This window comes from Chelmon rostratus, chromosome 24, assembly GCF_017976325.1.
Source record: "Chelmon rostratus isolate fCheRos1 chromosome 24, fCheRos1.pri, whole genome shotgun sequence".
Classification (NCBI taxonomy): domain Eukaryota; kingdom Metazoa; phylum Chordata; class Actinopteri; order Chaetodontiformes; family Chaetodontidae; genus Chelmon; species Chelmon rostratus.
The window spans coordinates 10,461,147-10,488,301 of record NC_055681.1 but is presented as its reverse complement, the minus strand read 5'-3'; the positions used below and the strand labels follow the sequence as shown (position 1 = coordinate 10,488,301).

The window sequence follows — 27,155 nt, the reverse complement described above, 5'->3', positions numbered from 1 at the left end:
ACCGATAAAAGGCAACATTCTTTGAAGAGCAGCTAATTTCTTTTCAGTTAATTGAATTTCATATTTGCCGATAGGAAAAAAAAAATCAATAAAGCTACCTCTGTGTGGGTGTTTATACATGAATTTTTGTTAAATGTCAATCCCATGCGGTGTTCTTTTTCAGGCGTCTTGTGCTTACTGTTGGTCTTCAGCGTCCCCGGTTCGCTGCTCCTGCTTCCCGCTTGGTTAATGGCCTTGACTACAAAGATATACTTGGTGCCACTCTGCAGACCGTGCACCGTGTAGTGGTTCTGCTTTATGTTGGGAACAATCATCCAGCTCTCCAGTGAGTTGCACAGACCTGAGAGGGGAGGGGGAGGAGGGCGAGAAAGGGATGATATAATGTGCAGTCACTTAATTCAGTGACTCTTTTAGCAGACAGAGAAAATGTGTTTTATTTAGTCTGTGGAAAACATTTGATTGTAACTCCAGGAGCTTTGAGCGCGAGATAAACAACAACCAAAAGGAGGAAAACCCTTCAGTGAAAAGCTTCGGAGAGGGGAGTGATGTGCAGCTGTGTGAAAGGACGATGATTGGCTGTGTGTGAGCCTGCGGCGGCGGGGACAGGTGAGAGCGTGTGAAGAGGCACAAGAGGAAGCCATTCGCACCTCGACAGCATCGCGGCCGCACTATGCTCTCTCTGCTCCGGCGTGTGTTTTATTCAGTGGAACTTCAGGACTCGCCTCCTCAGGCAGGAGTGTGTGATTGAGCGAGTGTGTGTGTGTGTTTTCCTCCCATGCCGTGGCTTCGTTCGCCTGGGGGCTTTAGCAGGTAGTTACCACTGTACTGCCGCTGTTTACCACCCACAGGGGGAAACAATCTTCAACAGTGAGCACCCTCAGTTTTCCTTTTAATGTTACAATGTCACATAAAGATGTGTTATCGCCCTGTTCATCACCCTTCCTGGCAAAAACACCTGCCGACTTGACCAAATTCGCCTTTGAATTGCCTTCACTAAAGCTAAAATCTACTGACTGTTCTCTGCCTGTTGATTGTAATTAAAAACATGTGAACTGATTAACTGACATCTTGGTATTTAAGCACAATTCTCAAAATGTAAATTCCAATAATGATGCCGGACAATTAAAACACAGGTCCAATTCTGCCGAAGGTAATTAGCTTAGCAGAGTAGCAATAATCATCATCTGGTGGTTGCACTATCCTTTAAACACATAAACGTATTAGAATCTGATATAATTTATGACATAAATAATAAATATAAAAAAAATCTTAATTGCAATCGACTTTAAGTCATCAAACTGAAAGTTATTTTTTAAATGAATTCATTAAATCGGTCAGAAAGCTAGTTTCTGCTTCTTTTTTTAAGACAATTAATTTTTGGGGGAGTCAAAACCTGCCAACCTGCAAATATATTAATGCGATGCAATAAAAATATTGAGAATTATGACCCAAAAAAACACTAAAATGAGTCTGCGTTTATTGCAGCTCCAACCAACCGCAACACCAGCATTTACCTTAATCCTTTAAAATGGATTAAGACAAATGTCACTATCGTGTTAACACAAATCTCCCACAGGAGATCCACTTCAGAGGGCTGTACTGAACAATTATGCACGGGGGTTAAGGATGTTGTTGTTGTGTTTTTATTGCATTAGCGTGAGACGCCTTCCACCTCTTGAAGAGTGAGTCATCTGAATTGCTCCGGGGGGAATTTGCTGGCGTGCGACTTTGATGCCGGCGGCGGCGCCTCTGACGTTATTTAATGTGAAAAGAGGAGGTGAGAAAGCTCACAGCGTCGCAGTGAACCGGGGGAGACGGGGACGTGAAAGCGACAGGAAAGTGGATCTCACATTCGTTTAATGGCTGCTGGTTCGAAACATGCCACACGGTGAAGTAATGAGAGGGCAATGATGGATGTGTAGCCTTGCAAAGGTGGGAAGGGATATAAGGAGGAAAGTTGTCATCCTTCAGATGATCCTGGTTGATTTGGCGACACCTGTGGTTACTGGTGGTAACTCCAGGTTTGTCAGAAATAACATAAGAGAAGCAATTTGATTCTGGTGCAGCTAAACGAAATATAGTCATTTTAATAAAGAACTCAGGCAGTAATTGTCCTTTTTCAGTCATCCTCTGAGCAACAGTGATCTGATTTTATGTTGCACATGGCATGAGTCTGCAGACAGCAGGATACAGTGAAAGTGAAAGGTGTTGTTACCTCACCTACTCTTCAGCCGACCGAAATCTGCACATTATTAACTAAAACTACTGTGGTTTTGATGAAGCCAATCATGGCCCTGCAACGCCGAACTCATCCGGACGTTACCCGTGTGCCAGGGGTGTCGGCCCGATTGCGCCTGCGTGAGCAGAACAGGTCACTGTCCGGAGAAATCACGGCGAGCGCGTGGGCGTTTTACTGCCGTGAGGTAAATCTATTTGACAGAGAAAAGGCAGTTTGATTGAAAGGGAGCAGGGGAGCACGTCTCCAGATGTCCTGACCCCATTTTCTTCCTCGTAGCTGTTGCTCACTGGAGTGTGCTCGGGATTTTCGTGCTCTTGTCTGCACGGCATGTGTGCGTACACTGCATGTCTTGTACTACAAGACGTTGTACGCGTGTGTCTGTGACGCTGACATCATTTTACAGCTGCCATCCCTCCTAATGTGACATCTCTCTTCTTCTGTGCTCAACCTAAACGCCCCGCATGTATAGACACACGAACTCAGTGGAGCCACTGAAGTCTCGTCTTTTTACTGAGCGCTCGGCGCCCGGTGCGAATTCTCCACCGCGCTATCGTCAAATCTTATTCTCCTTCCCGAGCTACAGCCATTTGATGTGGGGGTTGATAGTAGTATAAAGGCCAGAGGCTTCACTTCAGGAGGCTTCACTTCCACTGTTATCGCAGCCTTTAGAAAAGCACTCAAACTCCCTGCTGCCTTAGGGGAGCTAGTGGCCACTGCAGAGCACCATGATTGTACTGAGCAGATCTCAGGTCTGTAAATTGGATTGAAATGGTAAATGCATAACAAACCTTTGGAAATGCATGTACATGCAGGATGTTAAGGCTTTATTTATTGGGTCAGCTGGGTCTGAACACTGTTTCCTCCAGCTGCAGGAATCACCATTGCATTTTAACTTCATAATTCAGTCAGACGACTGCCAGTTTCCATCCGGGAGTGCGTGTTACTCTGTCAGTGGTATCTAACATTCAGGATTCATCCAAAATTCCCACCAGGTTGCTAAAATTGCCAAAAAAACACCCACCACATGACTTCAGTTTCTTCAACTGCAGCTACAACCACAACTAGAAATGATTTCAATCAGTTAATTTGTGTTTCAAGATGCACCATGCCTCGCCCGAACCTTATCGGACTCGAACATCCCCTCCCAGCCCCGTGTACTTACTGGCAATGTTGGACTGCCCTGTGAAGATGGCATACTGGAGCTCATAGGACACCACTGTGAACTCATCATCGGACGTCCAGTGGACCGCGATGGTGTCGTAGGAGGCCGTGCACAGCTCCTCCCTGATGCACGGAGCGTTTGGAGCTGCGGGGGGATGAAATGAGAAACGTCAACCAACAAGATGCTGCAGTCCAACTCAACACAGCTGCAAATTACATTAGCGACTGTCCAAAGCGCTAACACTGTCAGTTGTTATAACACAGCAGCCCCAATTAACCCTGTACATGTTCATTTGGTTCAATTTATGAATGCAAAGGCTTCATTACACGCAGGATTTAAAATGTTCTTTCCAGTAGACTGGTAGGTTGAGCATTAAAAGCAACGCGGGAGAGAAAGACTAAAATATTCAGAAACGCATTAACACAGCGGGAAGAGTTGATACCTCAATCCTTTTTAGCAGGAACAAATGTGGCTTGTTGCATAACCAGACATGATAAATTGGCTTTCTAACGCTCACTTTTTTGATTCACGTGCACTCCATTGAGTTATAGTTGTTTTTGTACGACAGGGAAATAAATAAGACATTATTTTTTGTGTCTCCAAAGCATGAAGCCTGACGTAGAAAGAGAATGGACTGAGGTAAGAAACAAAGACACAAAGGCGCAGCTCAAATTGATTGCAAAGCCAGTTCCTATCTCTTTCTGTGTCTGTCACTCTCGCCCTCTCCCGAGCGCTCTGTCATGAGTGGCTGCACACAGTGGAGTGATTCAGGCTGATTCACTTAGCAAAAAGGCCCTCCAGCGAAACCCTCATGCATCGCCTCGAATAAATACGAGCGAGCCGGTCTCCCCGGACCTCCACGTCCTCAGCACACGGTGCCTTGTTTTTGTCCCCGGCGATGCTCAGAATTCACGCGGTGGCATTTTGATGAAGCGGACATCCGAAATTAATGTTGAAAATTGATTTTGGATTTAATAGGCTTTTAATAAAAAAAAATCTGAATTCGAAGCGGGAATAGAATCCTAATTAGAGGTAATGGTTGACGAACTGGATTAAAGGTAGTTACCGCACACGATGGTGCACTGCTGTCTGATTTTCAGGTATAAACAGGGATAAATAAACTGTTTGGAGTTGAATCAATAAATGTCCCTCTGAACAAAAAGGCTGATGAAATCCCAAATGTTTACCAGTAAGATAATCCAGACTCTCCAGCAGCTTCTTCTCTCTGCCGAAGTCGAGGGCGAAGTTGTCGAAGGTGTCCGTCAGATGTATCTCGGGGATGAGCACTTGGGTTGATGCAGTCGCCATGGAAACCCTGGATCATGACCAATCAAAATAGAACACCTTTTCACACTTTATTTGAGCAATTAGTGCCTTTCAAATAAAAGACAAACTGAGGAACATACAGTGAATGAGAGTTGCTAAGCTACGCCAAGAGAAATGAGGTATTTCAGCATTATTTTAGCTGATGAACAACACAGATATACAGTCTTAACAGTTGCTAAATTAAAATACTAAATCTGAAAAAAATCAGCCGGCTAATTAGTGAGGCTGTGCAGATTAGATTCGGACTGAAAGACAACTTTTGTGTGAAGGACTAAAGGGTAATGATTTCTTTTTATATCGCTCAGCTTTGTTTCTCCTGATAATGCCCGTATTGGACACCGGGTTTTGGTCTCAATTGCTAAATCAATTAGTCAGAGAGCTTAAGCAGGGAGTGGAATAAGATTAGGCTAAATAAAAGATTAAATTCCCTCTCTGCTTGCCTTTGCTGTTGGGGAAGTCAAGTACACAAGCTTCTCAAATTGGTTCTCAGCATCTATGTGTGCACTCTTTGCCCTCTCCCTAAAGCTAGAGCACGCTAAGGTGAAGAATTCCAACGTGTGGGGCCGGTCTGACCTCTCGTTGATGCTCTTGGCTGTCTGCAGGAAGCGAGCGTGGTCGGTTTCTTTGAGCGTCTGATCGGCCTGCACGATGAGGGCCGAGGACCTCTCGATGCACTGCTTGCAGTTGGAGATCTGCTGGGCGAGCTTCCGGAGCCTTTGCGCCTGGAAAGAACAGCAAAGTCGGCACAGTTAGGCTGGATCAAATAGCCAAAACAAGGTTGCGTGAAAATGTCCTCATCCAGATTAAGATGTCATGGATCATTAGGGATGAGAACATAAGCAGCCCTGAAAACAACAAATTACGCCAAACTGTAGGGTTTTATGGGTACAAGGAGATGGATGAAGTCACCCATAGATGAAAAGGTCAAATCTAGAGTTGCCTGATGCACATACAGTCTTCATCTTTGTGTTGTGTTCATTGGCATGAACATCAAAAACGGTAAATCGTAGCAAAATGTCTAAATGCATCCTATCTTACTGAAGTTAGAAGTCAGAAGCTGATTTGTTTTGACCTCTCTTTTTTCTTGTCCGATGAGGTTTTGTTCAGAAACCCTGCTTCTTTTGGAGCTGTGAAGGTAAATGAATGGAGACCAAGTAATAGAAACCATGGGTGTGATCACAGGCCTCATACGAAAGTTGATTTCTGTTGAAAAAGTGGCTTAAAACACATGTTGCACCAGATAAGCTCCTCCCATGCACCTGCTGATGCTGAATTTTCTTGCTGAGTCAACGATTCTATTCCCCGAAATCTGATCTTTCGTTTCCCCTTTTTTGTGCCTCGGTGTCACCCCCTCTCCCGACAGCATGAGCCGAGACTTAGAGACAGATTGAGGTCAGTGGCTGAATTGAGGTCGAAAGACATTTCATCAGCAGTTTGGCTTGTAAAGCACCCTAAAACACTGTAATCTCAGGCCAAATCCATTGAAATGTGCAAGTCATTATCATGTCCAAAGAATAAGAACATAAGGCAGGCAGACAGCAGGGACTTGGGTTGCTATTGATTATGTTCTTGCGCTCCACCAAAAAGCAATTTGGAGAAATCTATCAGCCTAAAAGCAAATATCTCTGCTGAAAAATCCCTCCAAGTTTCATTAGACACAAATGAAAAGGAAAAAAAAAATCATGCGGGTTTAGAGCACAAGTAAACTCGACCTCCCATATGCTCCGGGATCTACTCTTGACCAGTCGGCCTGTTTTCGCCGTCTGTTAGGAGTGCGTCAAAGGGTTCGCATTTTCAGCGGCTGAGCAGTCCGCCGTCTGTTCACCATGCAGGGATCAGGTCAAGGGGCTGCGGCGAAGTCTCGCACTCGACACGAAACGGGGTCTGATGGTAGCCTGGAGGGTTTCGAGTGCACGCGTGTGTTCGAACAAAGGTGACGACGCTCAGCTGTGGCAATGCAAACCTTTGGATTGCGAATGCTTGCCACCCAGATTGTACCACATATGCACATTACATTTTATGCACCGCTGAATATATCATATTATTAGGCATATGAGTGTGGAAAATTACATCTGCAGACAGTATTTGCCCCTCGATGATCGTTATACCTGCTGGAATGGTGCACTAATGGAAGGAAAAATCATTTTTAGTGATTAAGGAATAATGCAAATTCACAGTGACACCACATGGCTCAACTAATGTTAAGCATCAATAAAGCATGTGCTGCTAGTGGTGGAGGAGCATAATGACAAACAGCTGCATCAGCAGCTTTAAAATGGGCTGCGAATTTGAGTTTTTCACCATTTGAAAGATTCTGATTGATGCTTCTTTTTTGCCCGGCAGAGGTAAGGAAAGGTGAGAGGATGTGAAGTGAAGGGCGGGTGTGGAAAAAGGGAAGATGAATGCTACCTGCTATCAACGCGTTCACCTCACCTTCCCCTCCTTGATCTTGTTGCCGATGATCTGCCTCCTCTGCTGGATGATCTCGATCAGGACGTCGCACTCCTCCAGGAGCTTGCCCTCCTGACGGGACGCGTTCACCTGAGAACCGAGTCACAGACGGGATTGGATAAACAAAGATATTGATGGATGCCAGGCGCCACATCGTGTCGGAGGAAGGACAGGATGTCGTTTCCATCCGTCAGCCGAGGCCCTCCTGTCAGGAAGCAAGCTCTCGAGGAAGAGGAGGCATATTATTTTTATGACACCCAGCAATATGCTGAAGAACTATACTATTTAGTGCACCATATATAACCTCTGCAAGATGGAAAACAGACATTTGGCACTTAACACATTAACCACTGAAACCCATATTCAAAGAAATCAAATCAGTTTGTATTTTCCTCTTTAGAAGGTAGATACTCGCCATGTCCCGGCCAGAATCACGTAGCTTCTGCAGTTTCTGCTCCTGATGCTGTGATCAGACCAAATAAATTTTCGTCTTGGATTCACCAGTTTGTCAAACCGGCCGAGACAAGTCCACAATTGTGTTGGAATCACAGGATCGGTTAAAGCCATCGTCTTTTTATGACTCGCTTCAGTGTTTTAATGTAGCTTTTAAACAAAATGTATTCCAGTTTTAATCTAAAAGCCCCCGCAGATCCCAAAATGTGTCCTTTCGGATTCACGTTATCAGACTTTTGGAGCAGTTTCTTCATAAGAGGTTTAACAGTGAGTTTGAGCTCCCTGACGTCACTGCGCTGCATCGCACGAGTTCATCTCTCTGTCTTTGAATGAGGATTTTGCAGAAAAAAATTGACACGTGTGTGTGCACAGGCCATGTGTGTTTGTCTCCCGAATGACAAGTGCAGTCCTGATCCAAACATGAAGAAGTAAAGCTTAACTTCAATGAACTATGGAAACAAAGTCATTGTCATACTTAATGCAAGTGGGACATCAATATTAAGAAGTGTTGCATTCTTGCAGAACACAAAACCTGGTGCTGCAACTTGTTAAAAAGCGTATTTACTTTTGTGGCTGCGGGTTTGACGCTGCTGCGAGCGTCACCGAGCCGTCGAGAGATCTCTTCAGACAGCCTCACGCAAGTGTTGACAGGTGCTTTAATGACGACATCACTGGGAGTCATTTGCATTTGCACTCCAGCGCGGCACTTACGTGATTTTCTGGGATGGCGTTGCCAACAGGAACAATTTCGCAGCTATTTGCCAGCTCAGTGCTTGCAGCATGTGAGGCATGCTAAGCTGAACACCTGACATGCACATGCACCGCCACAGCTTGTGTATATGTTGTGTATTTGTGGAAGTTTGCACACCAATTAGCATATTATACAGAGCTTAAAGAAGGGGCGTGGGGGTATTTCTTTCTCTGAATACAGACCACAAACATGCTCAATGAAGTTCATCTGTTTTTTGAAAGCCAGCTCTTTTGGCCTGCAGCAGATTTTGCTTATTTCGCTGTTTTTTTGTGGGTTTTTTATGAGTTTCCAAGAACTTATAAATGACAATTAAACCAAACTGGAACTGGAGTGAAAGTTTGGGTTTCTTTCTTGGCTGAGACAGACATTAGTTTCCACCGGAGCTCTGACTCTCCCCGACATTTCCCGACTGTTAATCTCAAGGACTCGACGTGAGTAAGGGTGACACTGCTCATCTGGCTGGAACAACCGCCCACAAGGCTGCACGGACACACACACAAACGCAGGCTGCGGCCACTCCACCTCCAAATTTACGCATTCTGGTAAGAAAATGTATTTTCACGTTCCAGGAAGGCCATTTCGTAGCCTCAAACATAATAATCGTCATTCTGTGAGTAAACGGTTAAATTGGGACGCACTAGTCGGTGCACCATCACGCACAAACACAGACAGTTTGTGACCAGAGTACATCATGTGCCATGTAATATGTGGAGCATCTAATGACTGTGGGCAGAGCCCTCTGGAGCATATGATCAGTTTGACAGATTGTACCCTGGCAGCTACATTAAGTGACTCATTAAAGCGCAGAATCACACACACACACACACACGACTCGGTCCTCGGGGGTGTCTCAACTCTTGTAAAAGCACGTGAACCAAACTTTCCGCAAGGGAGGCTTTTGCTACTGCGCGAGTATTGATTTTCCGAGCAGAGCAGCATGCCAAGTATAGTCAGTTATTGCATTTTAGAAACAACTATCAAATTACGCTTTGATTTGAACACGATGAGTCAGAGAGGGGTGCAGATATTAGGTGGCGTCAGACTCTTACAGCAGCATCTTGAGCCCATTAGCCGACATATGTTGCCAGCTGAAAAAGGATGCCGGGATTTGACGCGGTGTGGTGAAAAGAGCATTAAACTGCGGGCACGGCTGCACCGCAGCGCAGACAGCGACTCGGAGGAAGTGGAGTCCTTTTCAGAAAGCCGCTCGCCTCCGTTTGCACTCCCCACCCCCTCGTTGCCCTCGATGCTGGCAGGAAGCAGTGGGCAGAATTCTTGTTAAAGGAGCTGCCCATCCATGGAATTTGCAAAAAACTTTTCAAAGTCTGAACATCATCCAGTTTTTATACAGAAAGCTTTGGACTACGTAATCTGAAATATTCAGAGAGCTGCCCGTGCAGAGCTTTCACCGTGCGACCCCTCTCATGTGTAGCTGCATGTGCACGTCAAACAGCATCATTTACTAAGTTTGTGTGACTTCGTGCATTTATTTCTGGCTCTTGATCACCACTTTTTTTTTTTTTTTTTTTTTTTTTTGGATGGTCCATCTTCTACTTGTGCTTCTACTTGACTTTTCTCACCTGAAGGCAACGTGCTATCGCTGCACACTCCACGAGCTATTTTCGGGCTTCAATATAGTAGAGAGTGTGTAGCTGTGACCATAATGCACTGGAGGAAAAAAAAAAAAACAGGTCAAGCATTTTTTTTTTGCCCCTCCGTGTTTGCATCATTTATTCATTCCTGATTTTGAAAGTGGAGTGTTTTTCTTTTTTCTGGTGCTTTTGTGTTAGGAAAGGATCAGAGATGGTGTTTTCTTTTCTTTCTTTTTCCCTTTTTCCACCATCGATTTAAAATTCCTGCATCATCGAAATTCCTCCGCCGGCTTAGCTTGCAGGAAAACATCTTTGCGTGACGGCGACACAAAAACATGCTCGCAAAATATGCGGGCAGCGCTTTCGCAAAACAAATAGATAAATAAATAAATCTCCTTAATAAATCACAATCCTCTTTCCTTGCAGTGTGTGAAGGCCTTGCCAGGCGGAGAGGCCGTGCTCCATTATGTCTAAACTAAGATGTCACTGCCTTTTAACCCTGTGGCATCACTTTATTTAAAGCCTCTTAGTGGGCCAGCCAAACATGAACAGGCAGGCTTAGCACAGTTGCCTTTGGTAGAGCTGAACACACACAGGCATCCACACACATTGCTATTATCCTAACAATGCACACTTTACACAAAGCCAGATGTTGAGTAATTGCAAAAAACAAAGCGATGCACTGCTTACGCCAGTTTAAACACAAATAAAGCTGTTTGTGAAAAACAGAATTTAGCTTTATGCTAGCAGATTGTTTTAATGGAATATATTATTCTAAAGCAGCTGTCGCGAAAGTGCTTATTTTCACACCTGATAGGTGAAAGCAGAGAGTGCTGCAGATGTAACTGTAACTTGAAATTAGTAATTTCTTAGCACCATTGCATGAGAATTACTTTCTTTTTCTTTCCACAGTTCCTGTAGCCAAGATGTCATCTTTCTTCTCCAAAACCAAAATAAAAAATCAGCAAATCCTCACAACAGAGAAGCTGGAACCAGAGAGTTTTGGGTTTTTTTTTTTTTTTTTTTTCGCTTGATTGGCAGTTAACAAAACCTTTTAGCTCTAAAATTCATTTTCAAATTGCACAATTGATTTACACAGCATCTGTTGTGTGAGTTTAGCTGCTAACCTTAGCCACATGCTAAGCTAAAGGATGCTGATTTCAATCAGAAGTCACGTAGGAGATTGGGACACAAATGAAATGCAGATATAAAATGGGATGCAGTGACAATGATAAGCTTATGATGAAAATTAAAACATAGGAAAACTTCAGATAAACATCTGGTGCCATTAAACTTCTGCAGACAAACAGTGTAAAGTCTACACAAAAATGGCATATACATGAGTCGCAGGCAATATTTAGGTCAGTGTTGAGAGGACCACTGGGACTGACCTCTACATGTTGACAGGTCTGGATCAGCTTCCCCATAAGCGCCTCCAGCTCGTTGTTCCTCTTGATCAGATTGCTGAGGTTGGAGTCCAGGGCTTGCTGCAGCACACACAGATAAAAGACAACAGAGAGAGTGAGGAATAAAAAAGAAAGGGCTGAGACGTAAATGCAAAGGAACAGACGTGAAGGGCAGAGCCGTAAATCAAAAGAGGAGAAGAATGCAACATATTTCGCCCGAGATGAAGAAGTTTTCAGACAACCTCGGGCGCTGCATCCCAAAACAAAATAAAGTTGCAAAACAAGTGGAAAACATTCTTGGAACACGAGATAAAATGAGCAGAAATGTTTCAGTCCTCAGCACCAAGATCCAGCAAAGAGAAGCACTGTTTTTCCCTCAACTCTTCTTCCCAAGCATCCCCACGAGTTGCACGCTTTTCTTCTTCCTTTTGAAGAGGTGCGTTCAGTGTCCACGTACCTCCGAGCGCTGGTGATACCCCTCGTCCCTGTACTGCCTCCTCATCCTGCCCCGTCCGAGCCTCCGACAGAGGATCCTACTCCGGGAGAGGATGTGACTGGGACAGCCACTCCAGTGAGCACCAAGCCATGCGCAAACCCGGCCAAGCGGCAAATTAGGCTTCAAAAGCTTCCCCTATGAGAGCACGCAGCAGAGCTCTCGGTTAACGAACCGGCAAACAGGTGACAGCACGTCAGCTCTGTCCCTTAACGCCCCTCCCTGCTATTTTTTTTCTTCCCTCCCACTTTTTTTTTCCTCTTTCGCTGCTTTTCATCCGCCCGGGCACAAGCTGTCTCCTTTACTTCCAAGACCGTCATATTATTGCCAAACCGAGCATGCTTAAGCCGCTCTGATGCCACGTCTCCACTGTCTCGTTCAAAAAAAAAACTTGTTTCCGGATGAATCTGAGCTCAGAGTGGGCGAAAACTGAGATTTCCTACGTTTCTCCAAAAATGGTGCGAGGGTGCATCGAGGCACCACGTTCGGGACGGCAAATGTGAACGATAGCCTCGCTGGGAAAGCACAGGTTCGCTGCAAATTTCTCAACTTCGAATGAAGGAAGCCAACTAGCCAAATATGCAACATCACAGTTCAGTAACCACTTGTGTAGCAGCACGGTAAACAAAGGTTCTGATGCCGTGCTGAGGATTAAAAAGGAGTTACCCCAGAGGGAATATTCAACAAACAACAGTAAACACAGATAGAGATGGTGGGATTTGTGTGTTTTTGTGTGTGTGCGCTGTAGTGGCACTGGGGGCTTAATGGATGGCCTTAATACGGCGATGACACACAAAAGCAAAAGCGGCATAAAGGTCTCCTCGGAGAGGAATCTGACGCTGCCATCGCTACCATCGTCCGTTGGGATAAAAATAAACCAAACGTCTGACGAGGAGCTGCGTCACGTGCAGGCCGGCGTATGCAGCCATATTCATGCATGCATACTTAAATGCAAAGAGGAGGAAACATATTCCTAATTACGTACCAGCATATAGTTCAAATGCAAATTTCACATCTCTGCATGCACACACACACTTCTTCACAATCTTTGGTACGTGAAACACAAGGTGACATGTACACATGGAGGAACATAACCAGTCAGACCTGGATTCCCCCCCTCCAGTAAGAAAACAATGCCTGTGCAAGATTAATCTCTGCTCTGAACCAACTAGGCCAAGCCATGCTGATTTGATGACTTTTTAGACATACAGTAAGCCACTGCATTCAGATTAACTGCATGGATGCAAAATCCCTTCGTAAACTCTACCCAGTGGTGGGAAGTCATTGAGTACATGTACTCAAATACATTCCTTAATACTGCTACTAATACTTATACTCTACTCCATTTCAGAGGAGCATATTTCACTCTACTTCACTTATTTACAAGTTACTTGCAGATTAATATTTTACACATTAAACATCATTTAATATAATGCTACTGCAGTTACTGGTCATAAACAACTGTATTTGAGACATGAAAATGAGAGCTGGAGCAGCCACTGGTTTATTTAACTATTTAAGTAATTGTGTTTTATTAGCTGATCATGGGTTTTACCTGTGTAAAAAATAATTTGAACAGTAAATACTACAGCTGTAAAATAAATATAGTGGAGTAAAAAGGACAATATGTCCCTCTGAAATATACTGAGGGAGAAATATAAACTAGTGCACAATGGAAATACAGCACAAATACCTAAAAACTGTATTGAAGTCAAACACTTGAGTAAAAAACACTTCTCCTCACTCGTATTAATGAAGTATTTAAACTGCTCAGAAATAATAATAATAATATAATAAATGTTGTTTTAGGTTAGCCTGAAGATGCTTGTGTATTGAAAAATGGCCTAAATGAATTCAGATTTACATAAGAAAGTTGTTTTTCTGACAAACTGGATCTGACTGAGATGACATTAGATTCAGATTCAAGTTCAGAAAACTTTATTGATCCCCGCGGGGAAAGTGCTTTGTTGCAGTACGAATTGCTCAACACAAAGAAAGGAGGATGACATACTTCAATTCAAAGTTACAAACTACTGTAAAGATGGAAAGTAAAATAACAATTCGATAATAATGCACAGTGTTGTAAAAAATAATAATAATAGTCATAGTAACTTGGCCTTGATAGATAGCCAAGATGATTATTTTGTCAAAGTTGATAAAATATTGACAATGCATACCCGATCTAGCAGCTCTGTTTGAACCATGCTGCAGCTTTTGCACGTCCTTCCAGTGTGTAATTGCTGCATACACTTACTTGCATTTGTATTTTTACATCGTGGCATTGCAGCTTGTACTTTAAGGCTAACAATAGGCTGAGGAGCAGTGCTCTTTCTGGCTGAAATCACCCAGTGATGCTGCGCTGCATGTGTAACACCCTGAATTACACTTGCACTGTCAGGAAGGTGGGGACTTAAGGGAGACTATGAGGGGAACTAGGGGTGAATTTAAGGGTTGAACCCAGGTGCAGACACAACGGGAAGCATGGATTAACAACACGCAACACAACGAGACAAGACTAGGACAACACAAGGAACTCACTAACACACAGGGCAAGACTATGGATAATACAATAAAAGGAAAACTCAATCAGGACATGAACACAGACAAACCAAGGGACAGGCTAGATTGTAATTAATAAATTTATTGAGACAACGAAAACCTACAACTAAGGAAACTAATTAACACACTCAATAAACGCAACGGGGCATGGATGGAACAGGGACAGCACAAGAACTAACTAACTTAGAACAAGACTACTAAAGACACCAAGACTAGCAACAGGAGGTAACATAGAACATGACAAAACTAAAACACTATGGCTACAAAACTAGAAAACCAAAAACGCTCCTTAAGGAGGAAAACACAAAAGGCTATGAAACGGACTGACCAACTGAAGAACTTGGTAAGAGAAACTAACAACTCAAAATGCACTCCTAGCAAATTGAGGAACAAGAATCTGAATAACAAAAGTAAATAAACAGAAAATCGCTCTTAAACGAGGAGAATAAATCGGCTAAACTATAACTTAAGACAAGAACACAGAAACTAGATTATAATGTAACAAACAAATAACACTATGAAAAGAACATGGCAGGGAACGATAACTAACGAGGGAAACGCAGACAACAATAAGGACGCAGACTCTACATACGACAAGACATGAACAAAGACAAGAACACGGCGATAAACAAACCAGAACTGTGGCAAGTAAAGACAAAGTCGAAACAAGGAACAACTCAAACCTGAACAGAAACGCGGACAGGAACAAAGGAAACGCAACATGAAACACTTACATGAAACAAGACAACACTCTTGGAACTAAGGAACTAGGGTAGAACTATGACTATGGTGAAGATGGGTGGCAGCAAGGTTACACAGACAATGACCCGACAAGGACAAAGGGAAGACACGGACTTAAATACACTAGGGGCAAACACTAATGACGCACAGGTGGGAACGATCAGACAATCACACGGGAGGGAAAACACAGGAAGTAAAGTAACAAAAGACACATAACATGAACCTTCAAAATAAAACAGGAGGTAACCAAAACCAGGCAAAGACAAGACACAATGGGGAACTTAACAAAATACGAACAAGACAGGGCAAGGGTACAGACTAAGACAATACAGAACTCTAACATAAAACATGGCATGACTATGAGGACATTAGGAATACACAGTAGAACAGAGAAACGAACCTGAACAAAGAAGACACTACAATGAACACTTACAAGGAACAAGGCGAAAGATCAACAAGAGAAAAACTAAACTAAACCGCCGTGCATGGCACGGGTCATGACATGCACATCATTGCCAGAAGGTGAGAAGACCACTGGAGGTCACCAAAAACGTGAGGTTTAGCTGGTGTTCAGTTGCTTTTTATATTCTGGATATGAATATTTCTTGCAGTTCAAACCTTTATTGAAACATATACATATACAAAACACATTCCTCATAGATGGAGTAGTGCCCTAGTTTTGAAAGAGAAATCCCAATAAAGACAATGTGGTCAGTCTCTAATCCACACAGAGACGCTCATGGCCACTTGGCAGCCGCAAAGAAATATCCCGTGGCTCAAGTGAGAGCAGTGAAATCACCCGAAATGTAAATTTAATTCAAAAAATAAGATTTAGTTTGATTAAGTGCGGTCAGCGGACTGAGTTGGAGCCAGTTTTGTGAGTTTGTCAAGGGAAAGCCGGTTCCCTCCACAGCATCTGCTCTTAATCAGCGAGAAGCTGCTCGGCGGCAGCGCGCTCAGATCCCCTCACAGCTTTTCTTTATATCACCCAACAAGAATCCACTCTTTGACACCGCTCCAGTCTTTGCATAATGTTTCATCACCCAAGATCTCCCCGCCGGCTTAAAAGTAAAGTTGCGCGGCTCTAGATTCTTCACTTTTTTTTTTTTTTTTGACGTTTTCAACCATTTCTAGCTAAATTTGTAAACCCCTTTGTAATTACTGTGTGCATTGTTCCGCGTGTGCAACAACGGCGGCTGTGGGTGGAGGCTGTGAGTGAGCTAAACCACCCCGAAGCGGTGCCGATAAGCTGGGGATGTATGCAAGGGGATCACAAGCGCACCCAGACGTGGATGGAGACAGGTGGGCGACTGAACTGAAACCTTCAGAGGAGCTACATCATTTCGAGATTTGCTGTGACACTGAGCAGGATTGTGTTCTCATCCGACTGCCAGAGTTTAGCTGATTTCTTTTCCTTGTTGCTCCTGTGTGTGTGAGAGAGAGTGCGTGAGCACAGAGGGAACAAAGGTGGACGATTTAACAGCAACATAGAAATGAAAGGGGAAGTGGGCAGAGGGAACACAGCAAGAGTGAGACAGGTCTAATCATAGGAGTCATCATTTGTTTGTTTACTGCTGCGCGTTCACCCGTCTTTGCAGACATCTCCACTATCTCCTCTTGCTCAGTCATCACTGTACCGGGTTGTCTGTGTTTGATGGAGGGCGCTGGTGTGTTTGCTCAACACCCACTCCTCCGCAAATTGGAAACAATATGTTTGTGCAGCAGTCTGAGAGGAACAGAGACGACTCCTGCAGGAAAAAAAAAAAAAAAAAGCGTCCCTGACTTAAAAGCAAAGCCCAACAGAGAGAAAAGAAAACCCAGCGAGGAGGGAGCGCTGTCATGGGGGAAATTGGGAAAGGATGGAGAGTGTGTGATTGTGTGTGTGTGTGTGTGTTTGATTGGGAGACAAGGGGGCCCAAGCAAAAGGAACATCAGTTCAGAGCGACATAAAGTAGACAGGGAGTGCCGCACGATGCACTGTCAATGCTCGAGTCGCGGCTTTTATTTACTTCAAGTGAAGAGAGCATCAGGTCTTTCTTTGAGACAGGCTTCTATTACAGACGGGACGGGGAGATCTCTCAGAAAACTGGGACAAATTTCATGATACCTGACTTTACAGTATGAGTGGTGATCCTTCACTGCAACGCATGATGGCAACTTAAGAGAAAATGTGGCAGATAATGGTAAATATGGCCATAATATATGCCTCGTGATTGCTAACATTTGATTTTTTAACACCACTTGTTCACATCCTGTTCAAGTTACGTACCAGTGACTGATGACAATTAGACTCGTAAAAACAGGTCTTGTCAACCTGTAACATCTTTGGTCTAGAAATGCATACGGTGCAGGTTCCAGCCCCTAAATTAGATTCCTTAAACTGGCTATAATCAATATTTTTAATGACTACTTGTGTGTGAAAGGTATCGTTCGTAGTGACGAACAAACAGGTACTCAGATCTGCTTTTCTTTTTGTCTTTCGGATAATACTTTTGCTTTTCGACCTTGCAAAATTACTGATTCGGTTCACTCTCACCACTCTTATCAACCCTGCATCCAGGCAGAAATCAACAGCTATCTGGTGAAAATAGTGAAGTTTTAAGCAGCGTAAGTGATTGGGGGAGTGGTGGAGACCAAACCAGGGTTAAAAGGAGTTATTTAGGTACCTGTATTTGCCAGGTGGCCAGATAAATTAACGTTAATGTTAATTATATCTGCTGGATGGCTAAACCAGCATCTGTTTGATACACCCCCCTATCAGCTTGCAAGTTTGAAGAACCTCAGCTATAATAAGGGGTTTGCCATTACTCTGTCATTGCGAGTTTCAAGGCTCTGTCCACACCCTCCCTCCTGTCACAGTGGACTGACAGACCGTGAAGCTCTACATCACCGCAGCGAGGGAAGGAGTTAAACCACTGGAGGTCAGACAAACAAGACGTTTAGCTGGTATTGCTCTTCGATGATTCACTTCAAGTTAAGTTTGACAAAGTCAAGGTTGAGATTTAAAGGCGGAAATTGTCAGCATAATAGCACGGAGTGCATTAAGGAAGTGAGTCAGGGAGTAAGTATATTCGCGATATAAAAGACGAATGAGAGAGCTGGAGGACATAAAAGTAAATATTGTGCTTATCAGTGTGGCCGTGAATCAGATGTTGTGTTTTGTGTCTGTTCATATTTTATTGTGCGTGCCGGCGCTTGACAAGCCAAAGTATGTTGTTTCAACACTAAAGGGCAGCTGATTAAACCAAAAGGATTGCTACACAAACACAACAAACCTTTGATTTGAAACTAAAGCTGCACAAACACACACACACACACAGCCATGCCTATCTTTTATCCTCAAGGTTCTTTCTCCTCAGACCCAGAGCCAAGGACTTTAAAAGCTATTTCCAGCTGCCTTCTCAGTCAATTTCCTGTGACGGGGGTAATTTTATCTCTGAGAAAGGATGGGTGTTCCCACAATAACCTCCACAGCTCTTATCAGACACACCACCACTGCCACTGTAAAAAGGAAACTATTCCAATCATCTGATATTCGTTTTCTTTTTTTTCCCCCCCTGTGCCGAGTGGGGATATCTCCAATTCCAGCAGATCAGGGCAAAAAGTGATATGCATGAAATGGTCCGGAAAATATGACCAAAATAGTTTCGCCTTGTCAGGCTCCAAAATGAAATAAAACACATCGTATCTGAGTGAAAACGAGGATAAAAAAGGACTGAAAGCAACATCATTGGCGTTTCAAGTTTTAACCATTTGGGCTCCTTGACAAACAGAAGCTCGTCGGCCTGTGCCGTGCCTCCTCTTCTGTGAAGTTCCCCCAAACTTTGATGTCTGTATGAATTAAAAATCAAATGCATTGTTCAGCATGAATATTGCACGGCAGTCGGGTTGTTTCCCGCGATAATTAGCTTCCGGCCCTGTTTGTGTCACTCGTTCAGAACTCTAAGCGCTTGCCTCTTAAAAGCTTCAGCTCATATATACTGTAAACTGCTCAATTAATCCAGCTGAGGAATTATTTAAGTGAGCGGTCACATCATCGTAATTGAAGACGAGCTCGCCGTTTCTGTCCGGATTTGTTCGCCTGCTGTTTGCGATGTGCCACGAGATGCTGCAACGCACACAAGAAGAAGAAGCAGTTTGCTGAAATGAATAAAGGTTAAGCGAGCTGACATGTACATAACTCGGCTTTCGTCTTTGAAACAGAATTTAGCCCGAGGCTGAGATTTATTTAAAGCCTCCCTGTTGTTGAAGAAGCTGCAAAACAAGTCAGTCGGCGATAAGAAGAAGTGAAGATATTCATTTTGTTTAGGTATAGTTTGCCTTTATCTTAAGTGTTATTGCATTTTTTCCTTTTTAATACAGCCGTGACAATGAAACTGAGCTTAATTTGTGATGGTAAAACCCAGATCTAAGAAAATAGAAAAATTTCTCAAGAGGGTTAAAAAAAGTGATGCTCTGATTTCCGCCACAGCGAGACAATCATCAGGGTTTAATGTCAGGGTTAGTTGTCGTGACAAGAATCCCTCCTAATGCCTGGATTCTGTAAGGTCGGCTCGAGGCGAACGGGGTCTTAACCCGTGGTTTGTATCAAACTCACGTCATGTGCCAGCTGGCCGGCGTGAGGGTTTTCAGGCGCTCACAGGTGGTCAGATCCCCTCGAACTTTTTGGCACATTTGTCTTCTGTGCGCAAAGAAAGAAGGGGCTGCCTATGTTTATCTTCAGATTAGTGTAAGGCCAGAGGGCAGAGGGGGTCTCTTAGTGTTTGTGTGTGTGGGTAAGACAGAGGGAGCGTGCTCGAAAGTGAGGAGGCAGTCATACGTGCTCTGCTTTCCCATCTGTTCTCCCCAGGCAGAGCGTCTTATGTCAGATGGCGACGTGTGATTTGACCCAGAGTTTTACTCACCCAGCAACTCCTTCAAACTAAATGTGAGAACGTGTCGTTGTTGTTATTTCAGATCACTGATTTCTGATCTGTCAGCACTGTGGTTTGGTGAGGTGTAAGCACAAAACCCTCTTGGTTAAGGTGGGCAAGGTTCAAAGAAGGCAGTGAAGTTCAGAAGAAATAAGTTTTAGCTCTGGTCAGCAAACTGTGTCAAAGAAAGGGCTCTAGTGCATCCAATAAATAACTTGCAGAACCTAAATCACACCAAAAAGTGCACTTTGCTTTTGGATTTTGACAGATCTGCAAAAAAAAGCTTGCCTAGTTGCTTCTCTCTGAGGCCAATAAGTTCAACATTCAGCTCCAGTTCCTAACAGCTTTAGACATTGCAGAATAATAAACTTGTATTTTTTTTCCTCTTTGCACATATGGACGCCCTCCCACAGCTGTTAACCCCTCAACTGCTTCATTTGAAAGACACGTTCGGGCACTCAAACTGGAAAGGAGACACCGGGAGGGTGTGAATGACGTCCTCGGGCAATTAATTTATATTCAAACTTTGCAGAGTTCAACAAAAGGGTGAATTGCGTGCTTCACACGTGCTCCCTCTCATGCAACCTTTCAAGCTGAGATGAAATCTGCTTGCATTTCTTCAGGGAGGGTTTGTCACGTGACGCTTGTTAGAAAAGGCAGTGTAGTTGGATCATCTCGTTTGCTTTCATGGACAATGTTTTGCATCTTGAGAGCATGTCGAATCTGCTTTCGCTTTGTTTTTTGCGTTGCAGCAGATAATTGGCCTGTATGATAACTGCAGGGTGCGCTGACCTGTGATGTGCTACGCTCTCTCTCCGGATGAATGGAGGGAGAAGGAGAGGCACGGTAATTAGATGATGCGCTGACCTGTAGCTTTCCTGCTAATTATTCTCCTCTGCTTAAATTCGCTGCCGCACGCAGGATGAGGGTGTACGGAGGCGCACATCAGCCGCGATGATGAAAATAAAGGGCGCAAACCAGCAGAGGGCCCATAATCATAGAGGGGGAAGTGCATTAGTGGCTTCATGCACATTTAAGATGATCCAAGGGGGATAATGATCATAATAATCAACGTGAGGGATGCTTTTTTGTTTCTTTTTCTTGGAGGAGACAGAGAAATAGTGCAGATGATGGGAATAGATGGTTGTAATCGCTGATTCCAGTCCTTGTTTGGTGTTTTTCTACCCTTCAGATGGTTTTAGATGTTCAAAAATGTCTCCCTGCCATATTAGGCTCTTTGAAAATGAAAGAATTTTATTACAGAGCTGCTGTTTTCCTTTTGAGCTCTAACATTTTAGTAATTAGAGGACTGGTTTTCTTCTGTGGGGGCTGCAGCTTGGAATCAGTTGTAATTCAGTTTCTTCCATTATATCACGAAAAGCATGCCTCCTCTCTGAGGACGTATTACAAACTGCTTCACACTTGAGCACGTGTTTCAGACTTCTGGTAATAGGAAAACCTGTTTCTCGCAGGAGTAACGCCACAGCGTTTCGTTTAAAGGCTCTTCGCGAGGCTGAATAAACACTCTCTCAGAGCGAGCGTGCAGGAGGGTGTCGCTGAAAGTGCTCCCCGGGTAAATGACGCTCTGGAAAAGTTGGACGCATTTTCTCGCCCATTGTTCTGCGGGAAAATCTGACGTGCAACCAACGTGTGGGATGATCAGCGCGGTCAGCACGTTCATGTTGGATGAGTTCATCGACGCTGGGTTTGACCCTAAATAAAACTGCATCTGCTGCATGTTGGGGGTTACATAACTGGCACCAGGAGATACAGATGTCTATATGACCCTGCGCCAGCCGACCTGCAGTGGCTCCCTGGCAGATTTTCCATTGATTTAAAAATTATTCAGGTTACTTTTGAAGCCATTCAATGACTGTGCTCCAAAGTATATCATTAATTAGTTGACCCCATGTCAACTGATAGCATGTGCTTAGATCCATGGATGGGCTAAAGCTCATTTTTCCTACATCTCAAATGGGCAACAAGACATTTTATTTTAAAAATTCAATTAATATGCTAATTATTTTTTCTTAATTAATGGATTAGTAAAAAAATAGTAATAGGATATTCATCTCAATCTCTCAGAGCCCATGGTGATGTGTTTAAGTAGCTTGTTTTGTCCAACCAGCAGCACAAAGAAATTAAAATGTTTAATCTAGTTTAGAAAAGCAGGAAATAAATAATAAGATTTGGTATTTCTGCTTAACAAAATTACAGAAACATTTAATTGATTGTCAAAATAGTTGTCAATGAATTGAGTAATGGTGACAAAGCACTTCCTAACTTTGGAAAGTCCAGCAATTTCATACATTTAGCTCAGTTTATGAAAAGATGATTAAAACAACAGCATCCGGTGGACATTCTCCTGCACGAGCTCTGGTGGAACACACACACACACACACACGCTGCCTCCATGGCCATTACCAACACACTCTAATAGCCATGCTCAATTAAGCACACCTACACCCAGCAGGCAATTGGCGCTTGTTAACCTGCAACCTCATGGAAGACACCATGCCTTGTCACTAATGACACTCTGCATATTCCCTCCGTGTGCACGCCTCTGAATACCCTCCTGGCACACTGGCATGGTGTAGTGATTATGCTAATTGCTTAATTATTCAGCAGAGATAATAAGGCAGCATGAGATGATACAATCTCACTTGATAATTGAGTTAGATACCTGGGTAAGGATAATAGGAAATTTCGCATCACAGAGCAGCATAAAATTAATGTTGTAAAATTCATTATATCTGCTCGGTAAATAACGGAGGGAATCTATAACCTTGACGTAATTGTCATTAGAGGCCGCAGGTTAATTCGAGCACAGTTTTGGAAAAATCTGCATATTCCAGAAGAGCCATATTCACATAGAAGCATGTGGAAAAAAAACGAAAAAAAGAATCAACTTCTGTGCTTACCCTGAGTTTTTCATAGCGGTCGCTAAGTGCTGCCACCTGGTGGTCCCTGTGCCGTCCCACCAGTTTGCACAGCGAGCAGATCAGCTGATCGTCAGTGACACAGTACATGTTCACCTTCTCCTCCTCGTGCTCCAGGCACTGGAGCCCCCTGAGGTGGGAGTCCGGCATGGGCTCGATGAGCCGGTGGCCCGTGAACGGCTTCTTGTTCGGGTGAGTTGCTCGGAGGCACTCCTCGCAGTACGACACCTCGCACGTCACGCAAGTTTTGACGGCGTCCTGTGGTGGGTCCTGCTCGCAGAACTGGCACTGGACCGGTTCCGGGGGCGTACCCGGGCTGGACATGGCGGCGCTGACAGGGACCAGCGCCAGTCGGTTGCTCCCTTCCTCGCCGGGAGAGTTGGGCCCGCTGTGGGGCGCGGGCAGCGGCAGCGGCAGAGGCAGCCCAGCTGAAGATGAGGCCCGCTGAACTCTATCAATAATGTTCTGCAAGGTCACGTTTCTCTTAAGTCCTTCTAATCCACGCTCCGGACTCAGGGAAATGACATATCTACAGGTGGGGCACTGGAAGGCGCCGATGCTTTGAACGGATTCGTTGGTGGCACAGTGGGAGATGAGGATGCGGTGGGCGCAGCCGAAACACAGGCTGTGGGCACAGGGGAGCAGCAGCGGGTCTTCAAAGAGCTCCAGGCAGATTGGGCAGGTCAGCTCTGACTCCAGAGTGTCCATCCTGCTCATAGGAGGCCAGGCGGGACCGGGCGCAGTGTCAGCGAAATCCAGAAGAGCCGCTCAGCTGTCTGTAGGCCAGAGACAGAGAGAGAGATGGAAGAACGCACAAAGAGACAGGGAAAAAAGGGGGGAAGAAAGCACAGGGATTTGTGATTAAATGGTGTGAAACGGCTTACTCCTCACTGCTTTCTTGGGAGGGCTTATATCTCAGTGGAGCAGACCACTGAGTGGACTTAAAGAATGGCAGAGTGTTAAGTGCTGGATTTTTGAAGTCTGTGAGAAAACTTAAAATGAGGGAAAACTGATGCCTTCAAAGACTAGAATAGTTTAAAAAGTTCAGCACTCTAGCATCAGAAATCTGTATCATCAGAAACACACCAGAAAAATAAGCACCTAGGACAAAGCCAAGGATTAAACTTGATATCTTCACCAACATTGAAAAAGCAGCAAGATTCAAGATCTATACCCAGCTACACATTGACGGCACGCTCAGCAATTAGAGGAAGGAGGAAGACCACAAATTTCTAAGTTTCACCATTAAACACACTCATGGTGAATAGGAACCGGTGCAGAAAGAAAACACGAAGAGGAAAAATATGGCCAACCTGGTGAAAATGGAATGTAGAGTAACTGTATGTTTGGCCGTTAGCACACGTTACAGACGTGCTGTTGACCCACTTTTCCCCTCCCATCATTCTCACTGTTTCTGGCTCTGCGGCTGCGGGCGTCGCTTCAGTTCAGAGCAACCTTGCATGAACAAGACTGCTGTCTCGCGGCGGGCTTGAAAATGTCAAACGTCGTCTTGTTGTTGATGCACCATCAAGGGCGAATCGAGTCGTGCAACTAGTGCTCGCTGTAATGCGCTTGCAATCAAACTGTTTTGTTCTGTGGTATAGTCCATATTTTCCTGACTGTTTTTAACTGTTGTGCAGCATTGGCTCATAGTTTGTCATTGCTGAGGTTCATTGTGGAGGATGTGAAAGGAAAACAAGACCAGGGGCTCTGGAGAGCTTACTGTACGTCAAGCTCAGACTGTAATCTTATTCAAATCTTTTAATACACCTAATTTTTAACACTCAGCTCTGGTACGACAGAGGGGTGCGGCGTTGCATTCTCTGCAGCAGCAGCTGCAGGCATGCATGCAGCCAATTAGTAGCCTGTGACGTGCACATGCCAATTTATCCAAACACAAGACAGCTCAGTTGACCAGCCTGCGGAATTGGGCAGAATTTTGCATTTTGTGGATATTGTGGGAGCTGGGTGCTGTTTTGTTCATTTCTCTTGAATTAAACCCCATCTGGAAATACCATATTGACATTTAGTGCGATACAGACATCATGAAGCTGATAGATAAGTGCGTCTGGGATCTCGATTTGCTCGTTTCCAATCAGTGTTATCGGTCTGTCCAAAAGTTCACTCTGACTCTGTTTCCTCTGTTCCATTTCTTTGTTCCTTCGTCATTTCTGAACACAGCCGGAGGGCTGTTCATAAAACAAGTCAGTTTGAAGTCGGATTTCACAGCCGTTGAGAAAACGCTTGAAAAGAGAAACTTAGAAAACTTAATAGATGAAAAAACCCTCTTCAAACCCTTCAGGGTCATTGCAAGCTGAAGAAAATGGATCATTGCAAAGAAAACAATACAGATAAGACGAGCCCAAATTGATCTATTGAACACATAATGAGAATAAAACAATGCATTACAAATTTGTTTTTTGCATGAATGTATTGAAGGAAAAACTCAATCTAAAGATTATTATAGTGGACATGCCTAAGAATGCAATGAACGATGCTATAATTAAAGCTAATTCCAGTAAAAACCTCGACAAATTGCAGCAATGACACTGACAAAGAGACATAATGCTTTTTGAATCCTGAGCGTGCATTTCTGTGGCAGGAAAGGCATCCACTCTAAACCCCACAGTGTGGTATTTTCAGCAGATGTCACTGTTTACTGAGCTTCGGGCTTGTGTGCATCTGAGTGGACTACCACGCTCAGAATATCCCTCCTATTTGTTGTCAAGCTACGGCTGCGCATGGTTTCCTTTCATCTACTGCAAAAAGAAAAGAAAGGGAAACAAAAACAAGCGCTGCAGATTTATTGCAAAAATCAAAACTGATGTGAGTCAAGCAACTTTGATCTCTTATTTCCAAGGGAGAGCGGCGTTTTCGAGATGAAGCGAGCGTGGAAGGATGCAGAGGGAGCAGAGGACAGAAATGGAGCGGGGAGAAGAGGGAAGTGATTCAGCAATCACACGCTTCGGATGAAATTAAATGGGTGCGCGTGTTTGGAGGGACTGTAAACACAGCGAATCCTTAGAGACGCACAAACGCACGCACAGTCACATTTCCACTTGTGTGTGTTCCTGTGTGCCCGTATACATCAATACAAACTCATTCACACACAGTGTACTTGTGCCAAAGCACCAAAGGGCCTCCCTCAGGTGTTTGCATTTTCAGAGATATGTTGTCAGTGAGGACTGATGCTTGTTGACAGTCTAGTAAAAACCTGGAGAGCGTGTGCTGAATCCAGTATGTTGTGATGTATTTGGCCAGTTTGCCTGTAAAATCGTTTTTGTGTCATCCCTTTGTTTAATATGGCAATGACCAAAATTCATATAGGAAGCAGGACGTTGATATATATGGAACAATATGCGATCGTTCCCCCTGTGTATGTGTGTGTGTAAGCATCATATGTCACATGATGACCACCCGGTAAAGATCTCCAGGTTCTGGTCATTTGAGGTCTGAGTCACATGTCGAGTGCATTTAAGTATTTTGAATTCAGCATTGTTTCCATCTGTCTTCACTCTAAAATTTTATGATTTACATTGTGGGGACTTGTCCCCGTAAGGAAGGCGAGTCCCCGTAATGTCATATGTGATTGTGTAAGATGACGTATGTCCCCACAACAGGAGTATACATGTCCACACACACACAAACTGGCCCTTCAAGCTGCACCAATCAATGTCTCTAGATAAGCAACGGATCATATGGCGATGTAGAATGTTAGATGGGTTGCTACTCGCGAGAACGCGCTCAGCATTGTCACCGAACTTTGCGGTTCCCCTCAGGTTAATCAGCTAAAGAGCATGATAATTCATTCTGGAGACGGTCCGGACGAAGACACAGCTGAAGGAGAGCGAATATTGGACTTCCATTTGCTGCACGGCCAGACGCACGACTCCAGATGAATGCTAATGTGACGCCCCGTCTGTGTAAAGAGGCGACTGTTTGCGAACACATTTGACCACAGAGTCAATGTTGTGTTTTCAGCATGTTTTATTGCCCCCAAGTGGCCAAAAAAAATCAAAGAATGCAAACTGAAGTTGATGTTCACATTTTGGAAGCCAGCCTATTAAAATGCACAATGTAAACTGGTTTAATGTGGTTTTAATATTTGCTAATTTCCCTGCTAACATGGT

The 27,155-nt window shown here is 44.1% G+C and overlaps 1 protein-coding gene across 3 annotated transcripts in view; it reads right to left on the bottom strand.

The window, feature by feature from the left end:
• The window catches only part of LOC121627265 (E3 ubiquitin-protein ligase Midline-1-like), a 57,075-nt gene that overhangs the window by 2,496 nt on the left and 27,424 nt on the right, over positions 1-27,155 (bottom strand). For all 3 annotated transcript variants that reach the window (XR_006008016.1, XM_041966081.1, XM_041966080.1), the window contains exons 2-8: positions 23,008-23,801; positions 11,366-11,461; positions 7,161-7,268; positions 5,301-5,449; positions 4,589-4,716; positions 3,402-3,545; positions 179-340 (exon numbers count right to left, since the gene is read on the bottom strand). Coding sequence is in view for 2 of the 3 variants with exons in the window: in XM_041966081.1 (XP_041822015.1) it covers positions 179-340; positions 3,402-3,545; positions 4,589-4,716; positions 5,301-5,449; positions 7,161-7,268; positions 11,366-11,461; positions 23,008-23,742 (1,522 nt within the window). In the remaining variant the exon portion in view is untranslated. The remainder of the gene's footprint in view (positions 1-178; positions 341-3,401; positions 3,546-4,588; positions 4,717-5,300; positions 5,450-7,160; positions 7,269-11,365; positions 11,462-23,007; positions 23,802-27,155) is intronic.